Consider the following 18,720-nt stretch of genomic DNA (forward strand, 5'->3'; position numbering starts at 1 on the left):
GATGAACAACTTTTCCACCACCCTGATGAAGGGTGGCCTCTTCATTCCGGATGCCGAATCGTACGCCAAGTACGCCGTCTTCACGCTCGGGAAAACGAAACAAACCACCGGCTACTGGACGCACGGGATTCAGTACTGTTTGATCCGGTTATCACCGGAGTGGGTGCGAACGCTGGTCGGTGGCATCATGAACAAGAAGTTCCGTGAGGAGTACCACCACGCGCAAAAGCAGACCGCCGCCACGGTCGCTAAGGCACAGTAGTGGGTGGCCGTAAGTTGTATGTTCTGTAGGTGCTTTCTGTTGATGCACCGATTTGTAAAGTATTGATTGTGGAAACATTGCATTTGTATACTTCTAACTTTTACCTGTTACCGATCTTAGGTTATAGTGTACGGATTCCTTGCGAATTCAAGCAATAGAGGATTTTCTATTTTTATTGGTCAGAAAAAGATTAGAGTGTCTCCTTTGATCGATTCTGACCAATTTTAACACAAAAAAAAATCCTAAAATAGTCATGACCGACCGTTACTATTTCGATTAACCTAGCATAAGACTGATCACAGCGATTGAAGAGAATGTGTGAATCAATGCAGAAAATACAAACATTAGAAATAAAGAGGAAGTGAAAAAGCCAGCGACATCTTTGAAACGATAGAGAAAACTCCTGCTGTGATGAACACGTGCATTACCATGACGACTCCGTGCACCAAACACTTCGGTTGCTTTGCTACCTTACGTTTTGTTTGCCAAAAACACCTCTTCCAAATCAAATTACAAAAAATCTTTCAATTCGCGGTCATCATGCAGCTCTTCAGTCTGCACCGGAAATCGATTTACATCCTCTACCAAAACCGTCTTTGTTCCCTCTCCACGCTAACAACCGCCTTCATAGTCCTACTCTCCTTGCTCCTTCCCTACTGTGTCATATCCTACATAAACCCCGGCACGCTGTGGGATCGCTATCGGTTGGTTTACGAACAGCCCAAAGTCCACTTCGACTACCAGTATCTCTTCCTGGCGGAAATGGATCGCCCCGGTGATAATGTCAATCGCCTAACCACGTGCAGCTCGTACGAATCCTACAACATGCTAACGGACGACCAAAGCCATCAGGACTGCAATGCCATCAAGGTAAGTGAAGTGGAACCGAGCCGAACGGCGGAGTTTGAAAATCATCAATCCGCGTCATTTTTTTTTGCAGGTAATGATAGACGACAGCAATACGGATGGCAAAATAGATAAGCTAAGTGCATCCGTTTCGATCAATTCGCCTGACGATTCGGTGAGATTGGTGTTTTATACGTTCTACTTCTTTTTGAAAGCGGTAGTTGAGGTAAGTGGTGGTCAAGTATTAAGTAGTGTTTCTATAGAGGGGAAAACAGACAACAGACATTGGAGATAATAACTCTATGGGAGGTAGACCGTATATTTAGTAAAGAAAGACAGACAATATTTAGAATAGTATAGACTAGACTAGACAGACCACATTCTTCTAATGTGGGCATGAAAAGTATGGTCAAAACTCATTGTTATCTCCATTTAAGTTGGAGGTCCCTAGCATCCACTTGCCAAAAATTGCATTTTGGCTCGCGTTTTCTCGAGCACAAATCTGAAGATTCATCATACAAATTTTTCGGAAAATGCTACTCGGGGTTCACTGCGAGTAAGCATACAACAAGTAACATTTTCAGATAATTTTGTCTGATGCATCTTCAGATTTGTGCTCGAGAAAACTCGAGTAAAATGAAAGGCGGCCATTGTGGCGGGCATCTTTGTACTCTACCAACCTTGTCTTTAATGGCATATCAACCAAGCTTACTGGAATTTTGCAGTCGCCTTGCTTGGAACACTTCTCCACTTGTCAGGGCCCATATAACCACAGCTGTAAAGGTGTGGGTAATTCAGCATGACCATGCAGAGGGTGACGGGTTCGATTCCCGGTCGGTCCAAAAACATCGCGCTATGAAAATTTCCTGGAGTTCCTTGAGCATAGAGTATCTTCGTGCCTGCTACACGTATACACTTGCGAAATGGCCATTGACAGAGGAAGTACACAGGTAATAACTGCGGAAGTACTCATAGAACACTACGCGAGCAGCTGAGAAGCAGGCTTTGCCCCAGTATGGACACTATGTCAAGAATAAGAACTCCTCCACGACGGATAAACTGCAGCCGCCTCCCTGAATCTGGCCATGTCTGCCAATCTCCTTGATGATTCAGTTTAGTACAGGGTGCGTGCGATAATTTTGCACTAACCTTCAAACAGGAATATTTCATCAAAGGGTTGCAATAAAAATATAAACCCCACATCATCAAATGCACCATATTTCTAGTGAACTGTGAAAAATATAAAACCATTAATTATCAAAAACGTGGTGTTATGAGAAAATATTTTCAGATCCTATGTTTTACACTAACGCGCCCAATAACATTTCGGGTTCTACTATTTGTTGTGTAAATTAGACGAAATCAGTAAAATGTAATGTGTAAAAGCCCGATAATGATACACGAGACGTAATGATACAGATATGCTTCAAAAATTATAATTTGAATAATTTTGACGAGGTGATTTTAACACATTATCGAATAGCGTCAACAAAAACTGGTTGTTTTTTCGATACACTAATGCCGTTTTTCTTTTTGATCCAGTTCCAACCTGGGTTGGAACTGGATGAGATCACAGTTTCAACCCCAACCCGACTTCGGTTTCGCTTGTACTAAAGTTTGTTTGTTTACACATTTTCCGCCAATCCAGTTCCAACCCAGGTTCAAAAAGAAAAACGGCATAAGTCTAGGGTACAACTTTTTTTAGCAAGCATCGGATCACATAGCGGTCTTCAACAAAGATGTTCCGCATAGAATTCCCTATAATAATACTAAAAATAAGGGTTATTGAACGCTTCCAGTGCCATCTAGTGGCAGAAAACTAAAACTATGCCATTCCTGCACATATTTGTACCAGTTTTACTATATAAACTTCAGACTAGTCGAGCGATACCTTAATAATTATTCAGCTCAAATTTGTGCTGTAGCTTATGGGAGTCTAAAACAGCAAATTGAGGTGGTCAGACTTAGAATATTTTAGTTTTTAATTTTCTCATAAATGTTTGAGCAGCCCTAGTAGAATATTGCTCAAATTAGAATTTCCGACTTTTCCAGTTGTTTCTCCGCTATCTTCCATTCCAGCGATGTAGTTTTTTGTAGGTAACAAGCCTATGGAATCCCCCAACTACACTGAAAAAAACAGCTTCATAGTGTTCTTGACAGCTGAGAAAATGCAGATAGTATGCAGCTGTTCCATATTTTTATACGAAGTTGTTCGCATTTTCGTCTTCTAGAAATCTCTTTTTCAAATTTATGGGATATTTTTTGAACGGCACAAATAACGATGATACCACTGGAACTCCTCGTACAAAAAATATTTTAGTTTTACCTAAAATAACACAATTGCGGTTCTCAGAATCGTTCAAAAAAGGTTAGCGATATTAGGACCACTTTTTTCTTCCTAAATCATTGAAATAATCACAATTGTTCGCGAAAAAATCATTTAGTATAGATCTATTGTCGAATTATTTTTAAAACGTGTTTTATGATTACGATATGATTTTGTGCAAACATATCGCACGCACCCTGTATGCCAATAATGAGTTTCATCGATTTTATATGACGAAGAGAACGAAACTGCCTAAAGTAACACCACACACCGTTCTCCTGCACACCGCCTAAGATCGTCCTCAGAAGACGTCCTCTAAGCAGGCAAATCGATGGGATATATAAAATTGAAATTAAGATACTGAATTGCATACACGTAATTTTGACATATCTAGATTCAATCACCTATGACTCATTTTAAAAACTGAACCTGAAAGCACAGAGAAACAGACGTAACACTTAGAAACGATTTTATAAAAAAAAAACATCGTTACGAAAACGTAAACCACCCAATGGTAATCGTACTTTGTTTGGCCGGACCACCACTAGATGGCGGTAGTGAGCAAACGTCAAACAGGAGCAAAACCAATGCCAACGTCGCGAGTGGTCAATCAACCAACTACTCAATATTTGAATTATCCTTTAAAAATATGTTCGATGGGAAGCGAGCGGAGTGTGAAGTCTGTTTCTCTGTGCTGAAAATATACTAAGGTATTTTTTACACGGTTTTTAACATGGACTCGCGAATCAACACGGGTTTTCAACTTTGGGGGCGTCCATAAATGACGTAGCTTTTTTAAGCGATTTTTACTACCCTCCTCCCCCCTCGTAGCATTTCGTCACAAATTTGGAACCCTCTCTTATAAATGACGTAGCTTGTTAAACAACCCCACCCCCTTCCCTTAACAATTTTTTTTCATTTCAAATTGCAAGTAACGCAAAAAAAACTAAAAACTTAGTTCTGATTTGAATCATAACTTGTATGTTTAACGAATATTATGAAAAACAATAGCAAGAAAATATTGCCGACTGTGGAGTGGATCTGGTGTGATGGTTAAAGCACGTGACTATCACGCCGAGGACCTGGGATCGATGCTCCCAATACAGTTCAATACCATATTAGTCTAGGAGCTCTTCCAAAGATATTAGTTTGCTCAGTAATAAATCTGTTAAGAATATCAATTTGGTTTCAGTTGAATAAAATTCACCATGACATTTGAAGGACCCTGAAGGAGTTTCTTCTGAAACTCTTTCAGCAGTTCATTCTGGAATTCTTCAAGGAGTTTCTTCTGAGATTCACATTTTTTGAGAATTCCTCCCTTTTAAATCCCTCCAGCACTTCGTTCTAGGATTTCTCCAAAAATTTCCTTTAGGATCCCATTTGAGATTTCCTCCTTTTTTGTATTCACCTAAAGTTCTATTTGGAACTTCTGCGGGATTTTTTTAAGGTTTTTCTTTAAGTTTATCCGTGGTTTCCTTCGGGAGTTATTTCAAGGATTTCTTCTCCTGTGTTCCACCAGCAGTTTCTTCGGGCATCTCTTCAGGGATATCAACCAGAATTTATTTTGAGATTCCATCAGAACTTCTTTCTGGGTTTCCTAAAGAAGTCCCTTTCGGGATTCCTCCAGGAGTTCCTTCTTGTTTTTCTTCAGGAATTCATTCAGATATTCATTCCGAGATCTCTGCAGGAAACCCCTCCGACATTCTTTCAGATCCCTCTAGAAGTTGCTTCTGGGATTGCTTTATGAGTTTTTTTTTTCGGATTCCTTCAGAAATTCCTTCCAAGATTCTTCTGGGAGTAACTTCTGCGATTTCTCGAGGATTTCCTTCTAGGATTTATCCAGGTTTTTTTAGGACTCCTCCAGGAATTTTTGCCGGCATCCACCCATTAATTTCATCTGGAATTCCTCCAGGATTATCTTTCTCATATTTCATCAGGAGTTCTATCTGGATATCTTCCGGAATTCCCCAAAAGTTATTTTCGAGATTTCTTCAGAAATTTCTTCCGGGATTCCTACAATAATTTCTTCCACGTTTTCTTCAGAAATTGAAATTCCTCCGGCAATTTCTTCAGTTTATTCGGATATCTTTGGAAGATCGAAAATATTCTGTAAGTTTTTGTTTCTAAATACCTGCAGAAGTGTTTCATAGGGATCATTCAAAACATACTGCAGCCTACGTCTAGTTTTCAGACACAATTTGAATCCTCATTGAATTCTTAGTAAAGCCAGAGATTCAATGAAAGTAACATTTAAAGCAGATTGTAGGAGTTCCTAAAGCCTTTATCAGAAATAACTTCGGGAAAATAAATATTCATATATTCTCTGTGGAGTTTTCATATTCATGAATTATTCAGAGCCTTTACACATAAATGCATTCTTTCATTCCTAGATTAATAGCAAATTGGCTTTTGAAGGATGCTGTTTTATTCTACCGGAAAAAGTATTGTAAGTTACTCCGTCTCAAATTTGTTCAAGGATTATTCTGAGCAAGTATTCACTAAGAAATTCCCTCCTTGCAGGAACTCCGGAAAATCTTCCTCAAAGAACTGAAAGAATTTCCAAAAAATGGATGCCATCCAAGAATTCCTAGAAGATTTTTCCCAGAAGAATTTTCGGAAAACATTCGGAAGAATTTCTGAAGCAGCTTATAGAAAATGTTTGAAAAAAACTGGACTAACTTTTGAAAAAAAAAAAGTGCAGAAGGAGTTTCTATATGGAATTTCTGGAAAAACATCTGATGACACATCGGTGAAATTTCCGAAGTTATTTTTGACGGAGCTTCAGGAAACTTCCAGGAAACTTCCAGAGGATCTTATGCAAGAGTTCTCGGAGCCGGAGGAACTTTTCATAAGGATTAGCGGAAGATTTCCAGTGGAATCCAGTGAAAGAATGTTCGAAGAAACTACTGGAAGATTGACGGAGGAACTTCTGGTAGTGTTTTCCGAAGAACTTCTGAAAAATTCGCGAAGCAACTCCTAGAAACATATTTTGAAACAGTTGTGTAAGAACTTCCGGAAAAATTTCTGGAGAAACTTACAAAAGAACTTCTCCAGAAGCATTCTGGAAAAGATCAGTATTTCTGCAACAGATTTTGGAATAGACTTTCTGCCCAAGGAAACTTCAAGAAATATCCTCGGAGAAACATTTGGAAGAGTTCCCGAAGCAACTTCCGGAAGAATTTCCGCTTCGAACTTCTACAGGAATTTCCAAGAGAATTTCTGGATGATTATCGAGAGGAGTTTCCAGTGGAACTTCTGAAGAAATTGCCAGTAAAGTTTGTAGAGGAATTTCTGATAGAACTTCTCGATAAATTCCCGAACGAAGAAGTCCTTGATGAATTCCCTTAGTAACTTCATATAAATTCAGGGAATTTCTGGATGTAGTCCTAGAGAAACACTACAAACATATTTGAAAAATTGGGTATGATTACCCTTGTTCAGCCTGTGCCCCTATGTTCATCCTATTCCAGCCGATATGAGCACCGATTGTTTCCATTCCTTTTGTTATCGTGTGGTGTATGTACACTGCTATCAAAACATACAAAAAGAGAAAAACAAAACAAACAGCGCTTATTAGCTTTGTATTCGGTAGTATGAAAATGGGAGCACTTTGCTTAAAATAGGTTTGGTTCACCTACATTAGAAAATCCATTAGTTTGACGAAAATTCCGATAAAAAGTACTGATATTGATGAAGTGTTGAAACTCGTAAGACCAAGCCCACCCGTGGGCTTAATACTACACACGCAACAGCACGTCGTCAACGATTTTTAATTTCGTTATCAACCCATTTTCGCACCGGTCGTTCGTTTCCATGTGAGTAAAATAATGATCGGTCGCCTTTGCGCACCGGTGGTCTCTATTCTCTCCGTACCATCGGTTTTTTGCACTTCTGTAAATCATCGCAATATTTTGTGTATTTCTATGGGGTTATTGCAAATCTTATTCAGTATAATAATTTGTGCTCATATTATGAAAGATGGGGTTTTGGATAAGACTGAAAACAGTATAAAATATACATCTCTTCAATATTCATGTTGCCTTTCTCGCAAGAAATTTATCTGAATTTGAGATTATGAGCATCTTTTTTAATAATAAGGTTTATTGAATGATTACATCCCTTGCATTTCCAACACATTTATAACGCAGTTGTCTCCTTTACAACTTCGCGTAGGTCAAGATTCTTGAATCCTGGTCATAGTAGAAGCTGTCTTCTAACAGTCTGCGATAAGTTTGCGCAACCTTTTTTCATTAACGTGTATTTTAACATCAGCTAATTCTATACTCAGTCACAACCTTTTAGTTACAAAGCATCACTCGCAAATCTTAATATATATTGCGATCTTTTGGATGCTGGTATATGAATATTTTGTTGGAAGCAGATTCTATGCGCTTGAAGTAGACTGCGTATTTGTCAAAGTACATAATGAGCCCACTCTCCTTTTTGGCACTTCATACAACAATTGTTGTATTTTAACATCCAACGCCTTGCTTTTTCTATAACGAGGAACCTACAATATGGCAGTCCTGCACACCCCCTATTTTAATTGGTGAAACTTGGCAGCTCGACTATATTTTTTAAGATTTTTATCGGAATGATTTAGTTTTTACAAAAAGAAATAACTGTAGTGTTTCTATATCTGAGTTGAGTTAGGTACAGTCAATGCATCTTTGAAAAATCGTAACTACTCTTATCTAATCTCATACATACGCGAAATCACCCTGGAAAGCAATCGTGTTACTTTTCTTGTCAATACTGATGCTTGCAGCATATCAGAGATATGACACATGCATCAAAGCGGCCTGGTCTACTGCGTTGTATTTACGCGCAAAGATGATTCTTCGAAATAGGGTGACGAAGGGTATTATCGGCAGGTTTGTTCTCTTCGTCATGGGGGGTTTTTGTGGGCCGAATTGCCTGAAATTTGGGCACATAACTCAGCTTGGTTGGGAAGGATTTGAGGCCAAGTCTGAGGTTAACAGGTTTAAAAAAACCCCCCATGACGAAGAGAACAAAACTGCCGAAAATACGTAAGTTCCCCTACTTGGAGTACAGAATATTTTATTTCGGCAAGGTACTTCTCGAATTTACAAGGGAGGAAGGATGCGTGGACGGTGAAGTTACCCATTTCGCACACTTTCTTCCTAATGTCTCGTTTATTTAATTTATATTTTTAAATTTATATTTAATAAACCACCCACTGACGACCACCATTTTCAAAAACAGCAATCAAACCAAAACTCTTTTGCCTTTTTGAAATATACACTACAAAACGAAACGCGAGGCACAGCTCTTTCAAAGCGGAAGGATCTCAGCCCGGAAAGTGAAGAAAGAAAACCTTGTGGTCACTTATTACCGTCAAATAGTTTCTTTTCGGGTTAGAAAATACGCACATCTTCTCACCGGAATCTGCGTCGGATGACGATAATTTTGAAACTTGTCGGAACGAACTTCGCGAGTTATTTATTTGGACATTTTTCTAAATGTGCGAAACTAAGCTTTACTTGCTGCGTAGAAAACCCGGCTCAAACATGTACGTGTTAAAACAGCAAAACTTACTGAATCACTATGCATTTCTTCAATTATTAGTTTCGAAACGATCGGCCGAATCAAAAACTAAAGGTGCGATTATGAGCAATCGTAACTATTTTTAAGAGAAAATCAATACATTTTCGATATGCATGATCCTAAAATTGGCGAAGAAGCGAAAACTTTATTCATAACATACTTAAGCAAAGCTTGTCAATTTAATCCATTATTTTTCTGCGTTTGTATTGTCACTCTATCACAATTCTATGTCAGACAATTTGTTGTGTTATTCGTGTAACGATCTATGATATTGATTGGTTGAAAATTTCAAATATTTGATGCAAACTAAAATAAATTCCTACCTACAGACGAATATAGAAGCCACCGCCCAAGTGGCGCGATTCCCTATACAAAACAAGAAAATCATTCTCTACCTGGCAACAAATCCATACTCATGTTTTTTCGTCTCCTCTTTACGCTACCCAGAGAGCTAAACGCGAGAGAGCGCACGAGCCTACGGATAGAGACCGTACTTTGCGTGTCTCTATATTCTAAGCCCTGCTACGAACCGTACGTAAACTTTTCGCTTTCGAGCCCTACTTAGCAGCGACCGGTGCGGTTCGCTTTTTTGTTCGGGGCTCTACTTAACGTTAAAACGCTTGATTGAGCTCATGAGTGGGCTTGGTCTAAAGGGTCCATCTACTGACTTAAACTTTTTCCTGTCCCTTATAAATTAAATTTATCAAAAACAAAAAATCACTTCAATTTCTCTTACCTTTTCTTCCAGAGCAACTGTCACTTCACCATTCCCACCATGATTTCTCTGAGCAAACAAAGCCCGCCGATCCAGTCATTCACTTCCGGCGTCATCTCGCACTTTGGACACCTCCGTGCAGTTCAATCAACCGCCCTACAGTGTCCATTTGTCTTGCGTAACATCAAAACTCACTTCAACCACAATTTCCATCCGAACGAGAACTTTACCTCGGTTGAGGAATTCCTACCGGAAAGGATCCTGCATCGAATCGAATCGTCCAATGCCGTCTACTATGGGTTCGATCCAGCACGCACTCAGTGGACCCGGGATGGAAGTGGTACCGTGGAAATCCGGGTTGAACTGTTGATCGGCGGGGAGGATGTCCAGAAGACTGCCCTGCTGTACAATGCTTCCCTTTGGCAGAAAGTGGCCCAATTTTGGACCCAGTACTTTTCGGTGCTGATTGTGTTCCTGTGGGTGGCCGATAAGCTGAAGGATTTGATGTTCGACGGTCACTGGATCCGAGCGATGAAGGTCGTTCCGTGGAAGGATAAAGTTTTGTAAGGCGGCTTTCGAAGAACATGATAATTTGTATATTAAACTGTAAAACGCTATTTAGATTATGTACATGTAAAAAAGAAACATCCATTTTGTTTCCAGAGCCGGAAGAAACATTAAAAGCCTAATATATTTACAAAAACGTAGAGTAGTAGACTGGAGGCAGTATTGCGCTGGAACTGTTCAAACGATGGGTTGCAAACTCGGCAATGATTTTAGGGCGTCTTGCTGTAGACGGTTGTCCTCCAGTATAATCGTACTATGTGGGTAATAATCCAACTGAACAAATAGGTACCGATACTCATAGTCTCCGGATTCGTTCTAAAATGTGTACAATAGAAATATGTTTTAAAGAGTTTTGAGAGTTTCGATAATGCTGATATTACGGTGGAAACTCAAATTAATTAATAAAGTCAACTTGTTTGGAAAATTAAATTGTATCTGATAAACAAAATGGATTTTAGCAACGCTTATCGATCAAGTGGACCAGTCATGGATTTTGAAGCATGGTTGAGAGAGTTTCCAAAGCCTTGGAAAGCAGCGCCAGCTATCGAAGCTTGATTCGATATTCTCAACATAGCAACTAACGCTTGCCGGATATTTACCACACTGATGGAACAAGAAACTCATCTGATAAACGGTCAAGCTAGGTTTCCACCCAAATACTGTACGATTACGCACAAGTATTTTGTCACAAGCTCAGTGAAGAGAGCAAGTGGAACAATATAAGAACAAATGGGATGCCCGATAAATAGGAGACAATAGACGTACCTCGAGCGAGTGACCACCTTCACCTCCCATCCCATCAACTTACCAATCTTTTCTCTAAATGCACTGTGGCTTTGTTCCTAATTCCTTGCACGTAGAACTGCATCCGGATGTACTGCACTCCATCTCGCACGTAGGTCGTGTGTGCCACATGATTCCTACGTCCTCTCCGGCTTTCCTCGCCGAATCCCTTGATGGGAGCCCCCAAGGCATCCTTTACCTTTGGTTCATCCTTGACCCGCTCCAGCGCTTCCGTGTAGATATTGTTCGGACTGTTGGATGAGAACAGCTCCTTAAAAATGGCATAGAACAGTACACTAGTCACTCCGACCCCCAGCAGGATAACGCCCATGTAGCTGGCAGTTTTAGTGTTCTCCTTTACTCTTTCTCCTAGCGGTCGGACATCGGTGGAAACATCGGTTCTGTCCGAGGCAGCCGAGAGGGACGTTTCGCTTCTTTTCTGAGCCGTTGCATAGCATCGGCTTTGCTTAGGCACTGGAATCGTCGCTGCGATGCGTAGAAGGGGGAGGGTGCTGAAACGGTTCCTAGCCAGCAGAGGACGAAGCGCCAACAGGGACATTCTGTAAATGCAAACGTTATATAGATAGGAATAGTTTTTGAATAAATTGTGTATTTGTACAATATCTAATGCCATCTTAATGGGGTATTCTATTAGGTATTATCAAAATTTTGTAAAAAATTCATCCGGTGAGCTAGGTCCGGACTAGCCTAACGGGACTATAAATTATGTAAACAAAGCTAAGCCGGTTGATTTTTTTACAATCAATTTTTACATCTGTTCTTGTCTGAACAATTTACAACTAATAAAATCTAATCAGTTCATAAGTTATATCTATTACTTACGTGATTTCTAGCACGAATTCTTGCCAAAAGTAATATAAAAATCCTCTGAGAAAGTTTCTTCACAATTTTTTTCGAAGTTTTCCCACCCACCGCACTGTTGTTTTGAACGGTTGACAGCAGGCGGAGCTAGTACTGCACTACACATGAGTGACAAACTTGAATGCAAGGTACTTACAAGAATAGGTAGGTAATCCGGTTACACCCGAAGAATACTACTTACGCCGTTTTCGTTTTGTGACGATATTTATTTATTGAAATGCACCGTCAACAAACCGACGTGACTAAATTTAAAATCGTAACACGTCCTGTCAGGAGAACGCGTACTAAGGGAACGTTCAAAAATTACGTCCAACATTTGGGGGAGGGGGGGGTCTAGAAAAGTGTGACAGTACGTGTATTGGGTATTGGGAAATTGCGTGACAGAGGGGGGAGGGGGGGTCTAGAAATCCCGTAAAACGATGGACGTAATTTTTGAATCTTCCCTAACCCGACGTCTCCACTATACAGAAATGTCTTGCCATTTTGCTGGACAGATGTGTCATGACAGAAATGTTCTTTCGCTGTTTGCATGGAAAGTAGTGGTGTTGATCATTTCTGTTACGTTTTCTCTTTCTGGCAGCAAAATGACAAGACATTTCTGTCTAGTGGAGACGTGGGGTAACACAGGCAAGAAACTCATCCGGCCCCTTGGAGTGTTTCAGGCGAGATTCCAGGTATCTGATCTAATGAAATTCTAATCGGAAATAAGCCGGAACCAGGTACCAGAGTTAAAAATTTTCATTTTCAATAAGTGAAATTCAACGTGAATTTTGAAAATTCTCAACTGAAGGATCAAAATAAAATTCATTTTGATGAATGAATTTTTTCACCTACCGTCTACCCCCGTTGGTTTGAACGACACCTCATGCAAACCAACGGGGTTCATTTTTTAATTTGAACTTCTAGTAACCCTGTGGGCATCGAAAAACACACTGGTGGTAACCCTTTTTGAAGTTTTGTTTTGATTCTGCGTTCCGTTTCACCCCGTTCCATGAGCAGAATGACGTTTGCATCATTTATAGTTTGAACGATGTGCAGATTATAGGGGGTCAAATTAAAAAGTGTTCAGATTAGATGAGGTCAAACCAACGGGGGTACACGGTATTCACTCATTTTTCTGCCACTGACAGTTTTCACTGAGAAATATAACTGGACCGTGACTCCCGATTATACTTCCAACCTCAAAATTTGTGTATAATAGTTAATTAGAATATTAATTCATCATCATCATCATCATCATCATCATCATCATCATCATCATCATCATCATCATCATCATCATCATCATCATCATCATCATCATCATCATCATCATCATCATCATCATCATCATCATCATCATCATCATCATCAGTGAAAATTACTGAGCTGGAACATCTGAATCTTAGTGTGCACACAATGCATACGTTTGCGTGTGCGTGACAGTAGTTTGACACATTTCCCATGGGAAAACTGTCAAAAAAAGCGCAACCTCAACGGAACGGACGCTATGTGTTCCAGGCTTTAGATGTTGGCTCGATAAAATTCATTGATGACAGGGGCCCAGTCTTTTATAAACTGCTTTTGTTTTTCCAGGCTCGTTAGGCTCTTTTATTTTGTTGATCCAGAACAACTATTCTAGTACTTCAGCCATCCAGCAGTGACGCGCAGTGATGCCACATACACAGATTTACCTAGAATTACACAGATTTTTTCCCATTTTCGCCTACAGATATCTGTGATCACAGATCAAAGATTTTTGCAATAAAAAAGATTTTTAAGATTTTTAAAACAATGACAATGACTTTCGTGAAAAAAAGCTTTATTATAATTTTCAGGTACTCAAATTTAAATAATAGAAATTAAATCTTTTAGTTGGATGGCCTAGGCCAAGCCTCAGGCGCTTTGTTTTCGACGTTCTTGTGGTTTCTGATGATCTTCAGATGCAACCTGGGAGTGTTTTGGTCGACGTTATTCTAAGAACATTGTGTTTCGTCCAGCGGTTGATCAGGCCCCACGTTGTGTTTTATTCCCCCGGAGGAAAAGGTAACAACGAACTACTTTGACTACGATTTATTGGCGCACCACAGAGAGGCAGTGCTCCTGCTCTGTGGTGGTTTAATTGACTTACAACTAAAGTTACATAGAACACGCTGTCGCTTATATAGGCGACAGCGATAGTACGGACAATATAAATACAATTGAAATGAATGTGAATAGCAGCGGTGCGCTGCTCTGCTGCGTGTATCGAGCCCAACGCACAATCAGGCTGCTGCGGTTTCAAAGCGGTGTGGCTCTTCAATGGGCTGCTTCTGCACACGCTCTGCATGCTAGAAGCAGCCAACGACGACGCCGGCGACAGTGCGAGATCAAACACATTGTTTTCCGCGAGGTTTTCCGTTTTTTTTTTAACAAATTGTTCAAAATTATTCGATTTTGGGGACATTAACCTATCACAGATTTTTACTAAGATTTTCTGAAATTTCCTACAGATGAAAAAGATTTTTTTGACCAAAATCACAGATGAAACCCGAAAAAAATGTGGCAACACTGGTGACGCGACTGACAACAAAACCAGCTATACTAGTACTTCCCAAATTAAACAAAAATCAAAATATAAACATTTGCTCCGTTCCTGTCGGTGCGGAGGCACGGCTCTCTCAAGAGCGGGCGTCGTGATAACGCCTAAAATAAGCACATCAAATGAAATCAAAGAGAGCTCAAAGTAACTTTTCATCAAATTTTCCCATTTGAAAAGTTCTGAAAGAGCTTCTTTGCTGCTAGCAGCTTGGGTAGCAGTAATCTGACCATTTCAGACCAAATTTATTATAGGTATTTGTTAAAGTTTGAACTTTAGTTAACTACGCGAATGTATTTATACAGCGATTGCAAGTTTGCTTGAAAAATTTCACACGTGCCCAAACAGCCAGGTGCGTCGCGAGTCTGACGAAAGCCAGAAGCCGTCCGTCAGCAGAGTACCGTTGTGTTTCCGTTGCGGAGCAGCCGGAGAGAGCGACGTCCGTTCAGTCCCCAGCAGCAGAGTGAGTTGGCTTTGGCTTCTCCTCCCCGTCGTGCTGCTGAAATCGCGAATCGGTCATTCAGCCGCAGTTCAAGAAGAGTAATCTCCGAGGTTTGTTGTGTGAATTCTGTCGACGACGACGACGATGATGATGCAGTCTGTCTGACTGTAGACTGTAGTGTGATGACGGTGCTTTGAGTTGAGTGGAAAAATCGAGTTTTAGTGAAAAATCTAGTCGCGACGACCTACGACTCCCCGGAGGAAAAGATTTCCGCCGAAATTATAGACGGCTTTTCGAGATTCGTGGGGGGTTTGTCTTAGAAAAATAAATTGGAGTGGAGGATTGCTTGGATTCGGAGCACTATGGGCGGATTGTGTGAAAATTGAGTGTTTTGGGGATTACGATTGTCGGAACGTCGGCCTACGAAAACAGTGATTGCGTGAATAAAGCGAAAATAGTTCTTTTCACTGTCAGCCGCGTTCGAGTGAAGGAGCGCTGAGTTTGATTGATTCGCAAAGGAAGAGGATAAGCAAAAATCGAAGAAATTTTCTTTTTTGTTTTGCAAACATTCCGACCGATCGGAGTGTGTTCCTTCCGTTTTATGCTGAGTGCTGGCCCCTCATATTGGTGTAATTTATTTCCTTATCTTCGTTCTTTTTTGAGTTAAGCCTCGTAGGCTGTTTTTGTGTTCGTTCGTCCCTCTTTTGAGCAACCACAAAGGAGAAGGAGCTGCTGCAGCTGTTCTGAGTAAATCTCGAGGAAGTCTTTGTCATACCGAGAAACGCGACAAATAAGTTGCTTCCAACAGTGAGCACTGGTGTTTCCTTGTTTGGCTACCGGAAGGCCAATCGCTGTGACCGTGAAATATCGACGAATCGAACCCCTGATGGGATAGAACAGGCAAACAGAATCTATCTTCCCGTGAAGAAAGCCGTGTGTAAATAGGTAATCGACCCAGTCCCAGCCGGCCGCAGCCATGGATTGGATCATCAACGACGAGCTGGGCCTGACGGTGGGCCACGTCGTGGGCTACGTGTCCGCGTCGTTCATGGTCGTCGGCGGAGTGCTTCCCTATGTGCCCCAGTACAAGCAGATCAAGAAAACGCAGGATCCGGAGGGCTTCTCGCTGCACGTCTGCCTGGCCCTGCTAATTGCCAACACGTTGCGGATTCTGTTCTGGTAAGTGCGGGCCTTATAATTACCCACACGTAGATAGCGTGTTTCATCTGTCTGCCTGTTTGATGGAGATACGGGAGAGGTGCTTCCGTTGATTATAGAGTGGGGAATGAATTTGAAGAATGTTAGTGGGTAAGAATGATGGAACTTTTTGAGCAATCAGACTATCAGGCTAGCTGCTGTGCTACAAAAATAAGACGATAACTACTGACTGATAATGGTTGTTATCAGTTGCTGCATGTTCTTCTGTGGCTAGAAACGATCGGCTGTTCTTGGCCGATGAACTCGTTGATCCCGGAAGGGATTCTTTGCTTTGCTTTCGGAGTTCTTGACCCTCATAATTAGATTTTCAATATTACCAACGAATTGTTAACATAGCTTCTGGTGAAAACCCTTGAAATATTGCTGGAGATCTTCCTGCAGATCTATCTATCTATCTATCTATCTATTAGAGTGGGTCAACGTTGTATGGAGAAACTTTAAATTTGATCGTATCAACCCGGAACAAAGCTTTTTCAACCTATATTAGCGTCAAAAACAACTGTGCAAAATTTGGGAGCGATTGAATGCGTCCCCGTATTCCGCTTTGCGATTGAAATTTGTATGGAATTTAGTATGGGAAAACGTACTTTTTTGCATTTTACTCATAAGTTGAATTTTTTTGTCCATAACCATGTAACTAATGACGTTAAAGTATAGTCTAGGATATGCCGAAAAACTTTGCCGAAGACCGTAAAGTGATCTGACGCTTGTGAAAAAAGTTATTCGCCTGGTAACTTAGGCCAAAAATTGAGATTTTATTATTGATGTTATTCCTTTACATGTTAAATGTTAAGCACCACCGGGCAATCTGTACCTTATAACTTTTTTCACATGTGTCAGATCACTTTGCGGTCTTCGGAAAAGTTTTTCGGCATATCCTAGGCTATACTTTACCGTCATTGGTTAGATTGTTTTAGACGAAAAATTCCAATTTAAGAGAAAAATGCAAAAAAGCCCGTTTTCCCATACTAAATTCCATACAAATTTCAATCGTAATGCGGAATACGGGGAAGCAACCAATCGCTCCCAAATTTTGCACAGTTGTTTTGGACGCTAAAAGGAGTCGAAAAAGCTTTGTTCCAAAAAATCGACTTTGTTGACCCAGTCTACTATCTATATACATATATGAAAATGAATGAGACAACAAAACTCATGAACGGATTAACCGATCAGCATAATTTTCGCACGATTTGATTCGTATTCAAGGTGGCTTTCCAGGGGTATGATAACATTCAAAATGTGAAGCTCGTGCGCGTGGAAAGGTTTGTTGATCTATTACTTCCTGCTGGGACTCCGCTAGGTGCACCTTCTTGAATTTATCGGGAATTCCTTGCAGGATTTCTCCAGAAATCCCTTCCGCGGTTTCTCCACGAATCCTCCAAAAGTTTCTTTTGAGGATCTTCAGGGAGTTCCTTATTAGAAGTTCGCTCTGGGATTCTTCCAGGAGTTTCTTCAAATATTGCCAAAGAGGTTCTGGTATTCCTCCTGGAGTTCTTTTCGGGATTCCTCCCATGCGTCTAGTTAGGCCGTCCAGGTTCAATGTTGTGCGCGCTAGTTATGCAGAAATTTCTTTCGCGTTTTCTCCAAAATTTTATTTCAGAATGCCTAAAAGAACTCCGTCTGGGATTCCTCAGCGAGCTCCTTCTTGGGGTTTATTTAGAATACATTCAGAAGTTTCCTCTGGAATACTGCCAGGACTTTCACCTGGGATTACTGAAAAGGTTTTGTGTGGGATTCAAGTACTTCTTCCATTATACTTTTCAGAGATTCCCTCTGGCATTTCTTAAGGAATTTCGAGAATTCTTCAGTAGTTGTTTCCGGGATTTCTTCCAGAATTCCAGCAAAACAAAAAAAAAATAATCTCAGAAAGACTAATTGCAGAAACTATGAAAAAAAAAACACCGGGGCAATTCCTTCGACAACTTAGGAAATTGTTGGATGAATTCCTCGAGAAACTTCTGAAGTACATAATCCTATAAGGTGCCTCAGAAAAAAAAAAACTCCGGAACGATGTCCATTAGGAACATTGGGATTTCCAGTTGGAATTCCTAGAGGAATCATGAAAAGCGTTACTAGAGTATTCTCTGAAAGAATTTCTGGAGGAATCCTGAAGGCATTTCCTGAAGAAATCCAGAAAAGAGTTCCAGGTAGAATCTCGAAAGAAGTACTTTGAGATTTCCTGGAACCAGTTTATGGAGGACTCCCAGAAGAAGTTCTTGGATGAACCGCAGAAAGAATTCTTAATTACGTTCCAGAAGGAACTCCTTTAGGAATTTCGGAATCTCGGAAATTCCTGGAGGAATACAGAAGGAATTTCTGAAACATTCCTGGAACGAGTTCTTGAAGAAAATTTGGTAGGAGTTCTTGCAGGAATCTCAGAAGAAATTTCTGAAGCAACCCTAGAAAGAACTTCTGGATGAATTCTGGAAACAACTTCTGGGGAAATTCCGGTTGAAATTCCTGGTGTCTGATTTGTGGACTTGGATTGTGTTCGATTTGTGTTCGGCAATGAACACAAGAGTTTTAGGCGTAGAACACTGGGCTGTATTGGGGG

At 40.5% G+C, this 18,720-nt stretch overlaps 4 protein-coding genes across 4 annotated transcripts in view; 3 read left to right on the forward strand and 1 right to left on the reverse strand.

The window, feature by feature from the left end:
- The window catches only part of LOC109417637 (inactive hydroxysteroid dehydrogenase-like protein 1), a 59,718-nt gene extending 59,083 nt beyond the window's left edge, over window positions 1–635 (forward strand). Inside the window, exon 6 of the mRNA XM_062850502.1 lies at window positions 2–635. Coding sequence (XP_062706486.1) covers window positions 2–262 — 261 coding nt within the window. The 3' untranslated portion in view covers window positions 263–635. The remainder of the gene's footprint in view (window position 1) is intronic.
- Window positions 636–673: 38 nt separating this feature from the next.
- LOC109417635 (transmembrane protein 231) lies at window positions 674–10,284 on the forward strand. Its single transcript, XM_029853529.2, has 3 exons — window positions 674–1,132; window positions 1,203–1,334; window positions 9,751–10,284. Exons 1-3 carry the CDS (start codon window positions 674–676, stop codon window positions 10,282–10,284), a joined length of 1,125 nt encoding a protein of 374 aa, XP_029709389.2.
- Window positions 10,285–10,364: 80 nt separating this feature from the next.
- LOC115255416 (mitochondrial import inner membrane translocase subunit Tim21) lies at window positions 10,365–12,037 on the reverse strand. Its single transcript, XM_029853528.2, has 3 exons — window positions 11,911–12,037; window positions 11,093–11,627; window positions 10,365–10,599 (listed from the first exon to the last, which is right to left on the reverse strand). Exons 2-3 carry the CDS (start codon window positions 11,624–11,626, stop codon window positions 10,462–10,464), a joined length of 672 nt encoding a protein of 223 aa, XP_029709388.2. The 5' UTR covers window position 11,627; window positions 11,911–12,037; the 3' UTR covers window positions 10,365–10,461.
- Window positions 12,038–14,947: 2,910 nt separating this feature from the next.
- Window positions 14,948–18,720, forward strand: part of LOC109410234 (uncharacterized) — a 68,894-nt gene continuing 65,121 nt past the window's right edge. The window contains exon 1 of the mRNA XM_029853534.2: window positions 14,948–16,127. Coding sequence (XP_029709394.2) covers window positions 15,925–16,127 — 203 coding nt within the window. The 5' untranslated portion in view covers window positions 14,948–15,924. The remainder of the gene's footprint in view (window positions 16,128–18,720) is intronic.

Source organism: Aedes albopictus, chromosome 2 (assembly GCF_035046485.1).
Source record: "Aedes albopictus strain Foshan chromosome 2, AalbF5, whole genome shotgun sequence".
Classification (NCBI taxonomy): domain Eukaryota; kingdom Metazoa; phylum Arthropoda; class Insecta; order Diptera; family Culicidae; genus Aedes; species Aedes albopictus.

Bases quoted from the DNA above. Each gene is read 5' to 3' on its own strand.
- LOC109417635 (XM_029853529.2), top strand. From the start codon at position 674: ATGAACACGTGCATTACCATGACGACTCCGTGCACCAAACACTTCGGT. The intron at 1,133-1,202 runs GTAAGTGAAGTG...TTTTTTTTGCAG, and splicing joins AGGACTGCAATGCCATCAAG to GTAATGATAGACGACAGCAA. The intron at 1,335-9,750 runs GTAAGTGGTGGT...CTTTTCTTCCAG, and splicing joins TTTTGAAAGCGGTAGTTGAG to AGCAACTGTCACTTCACCAT.
- LOC115255416 (XM_029853528.2), bottom strand. From the start codon at position 11,626: ATGTCCCTGTTGGCGCTTCGTCCTCTGCTGGCTAGGAACCGTTTCAGC. The intron at 10,600-11,092 runs GTAAGTTGATGG...TACACATTTTAG, and splicing joins TGCATTTAGAGAAAAGATTG to AACGAATCCGGAGACTATGA.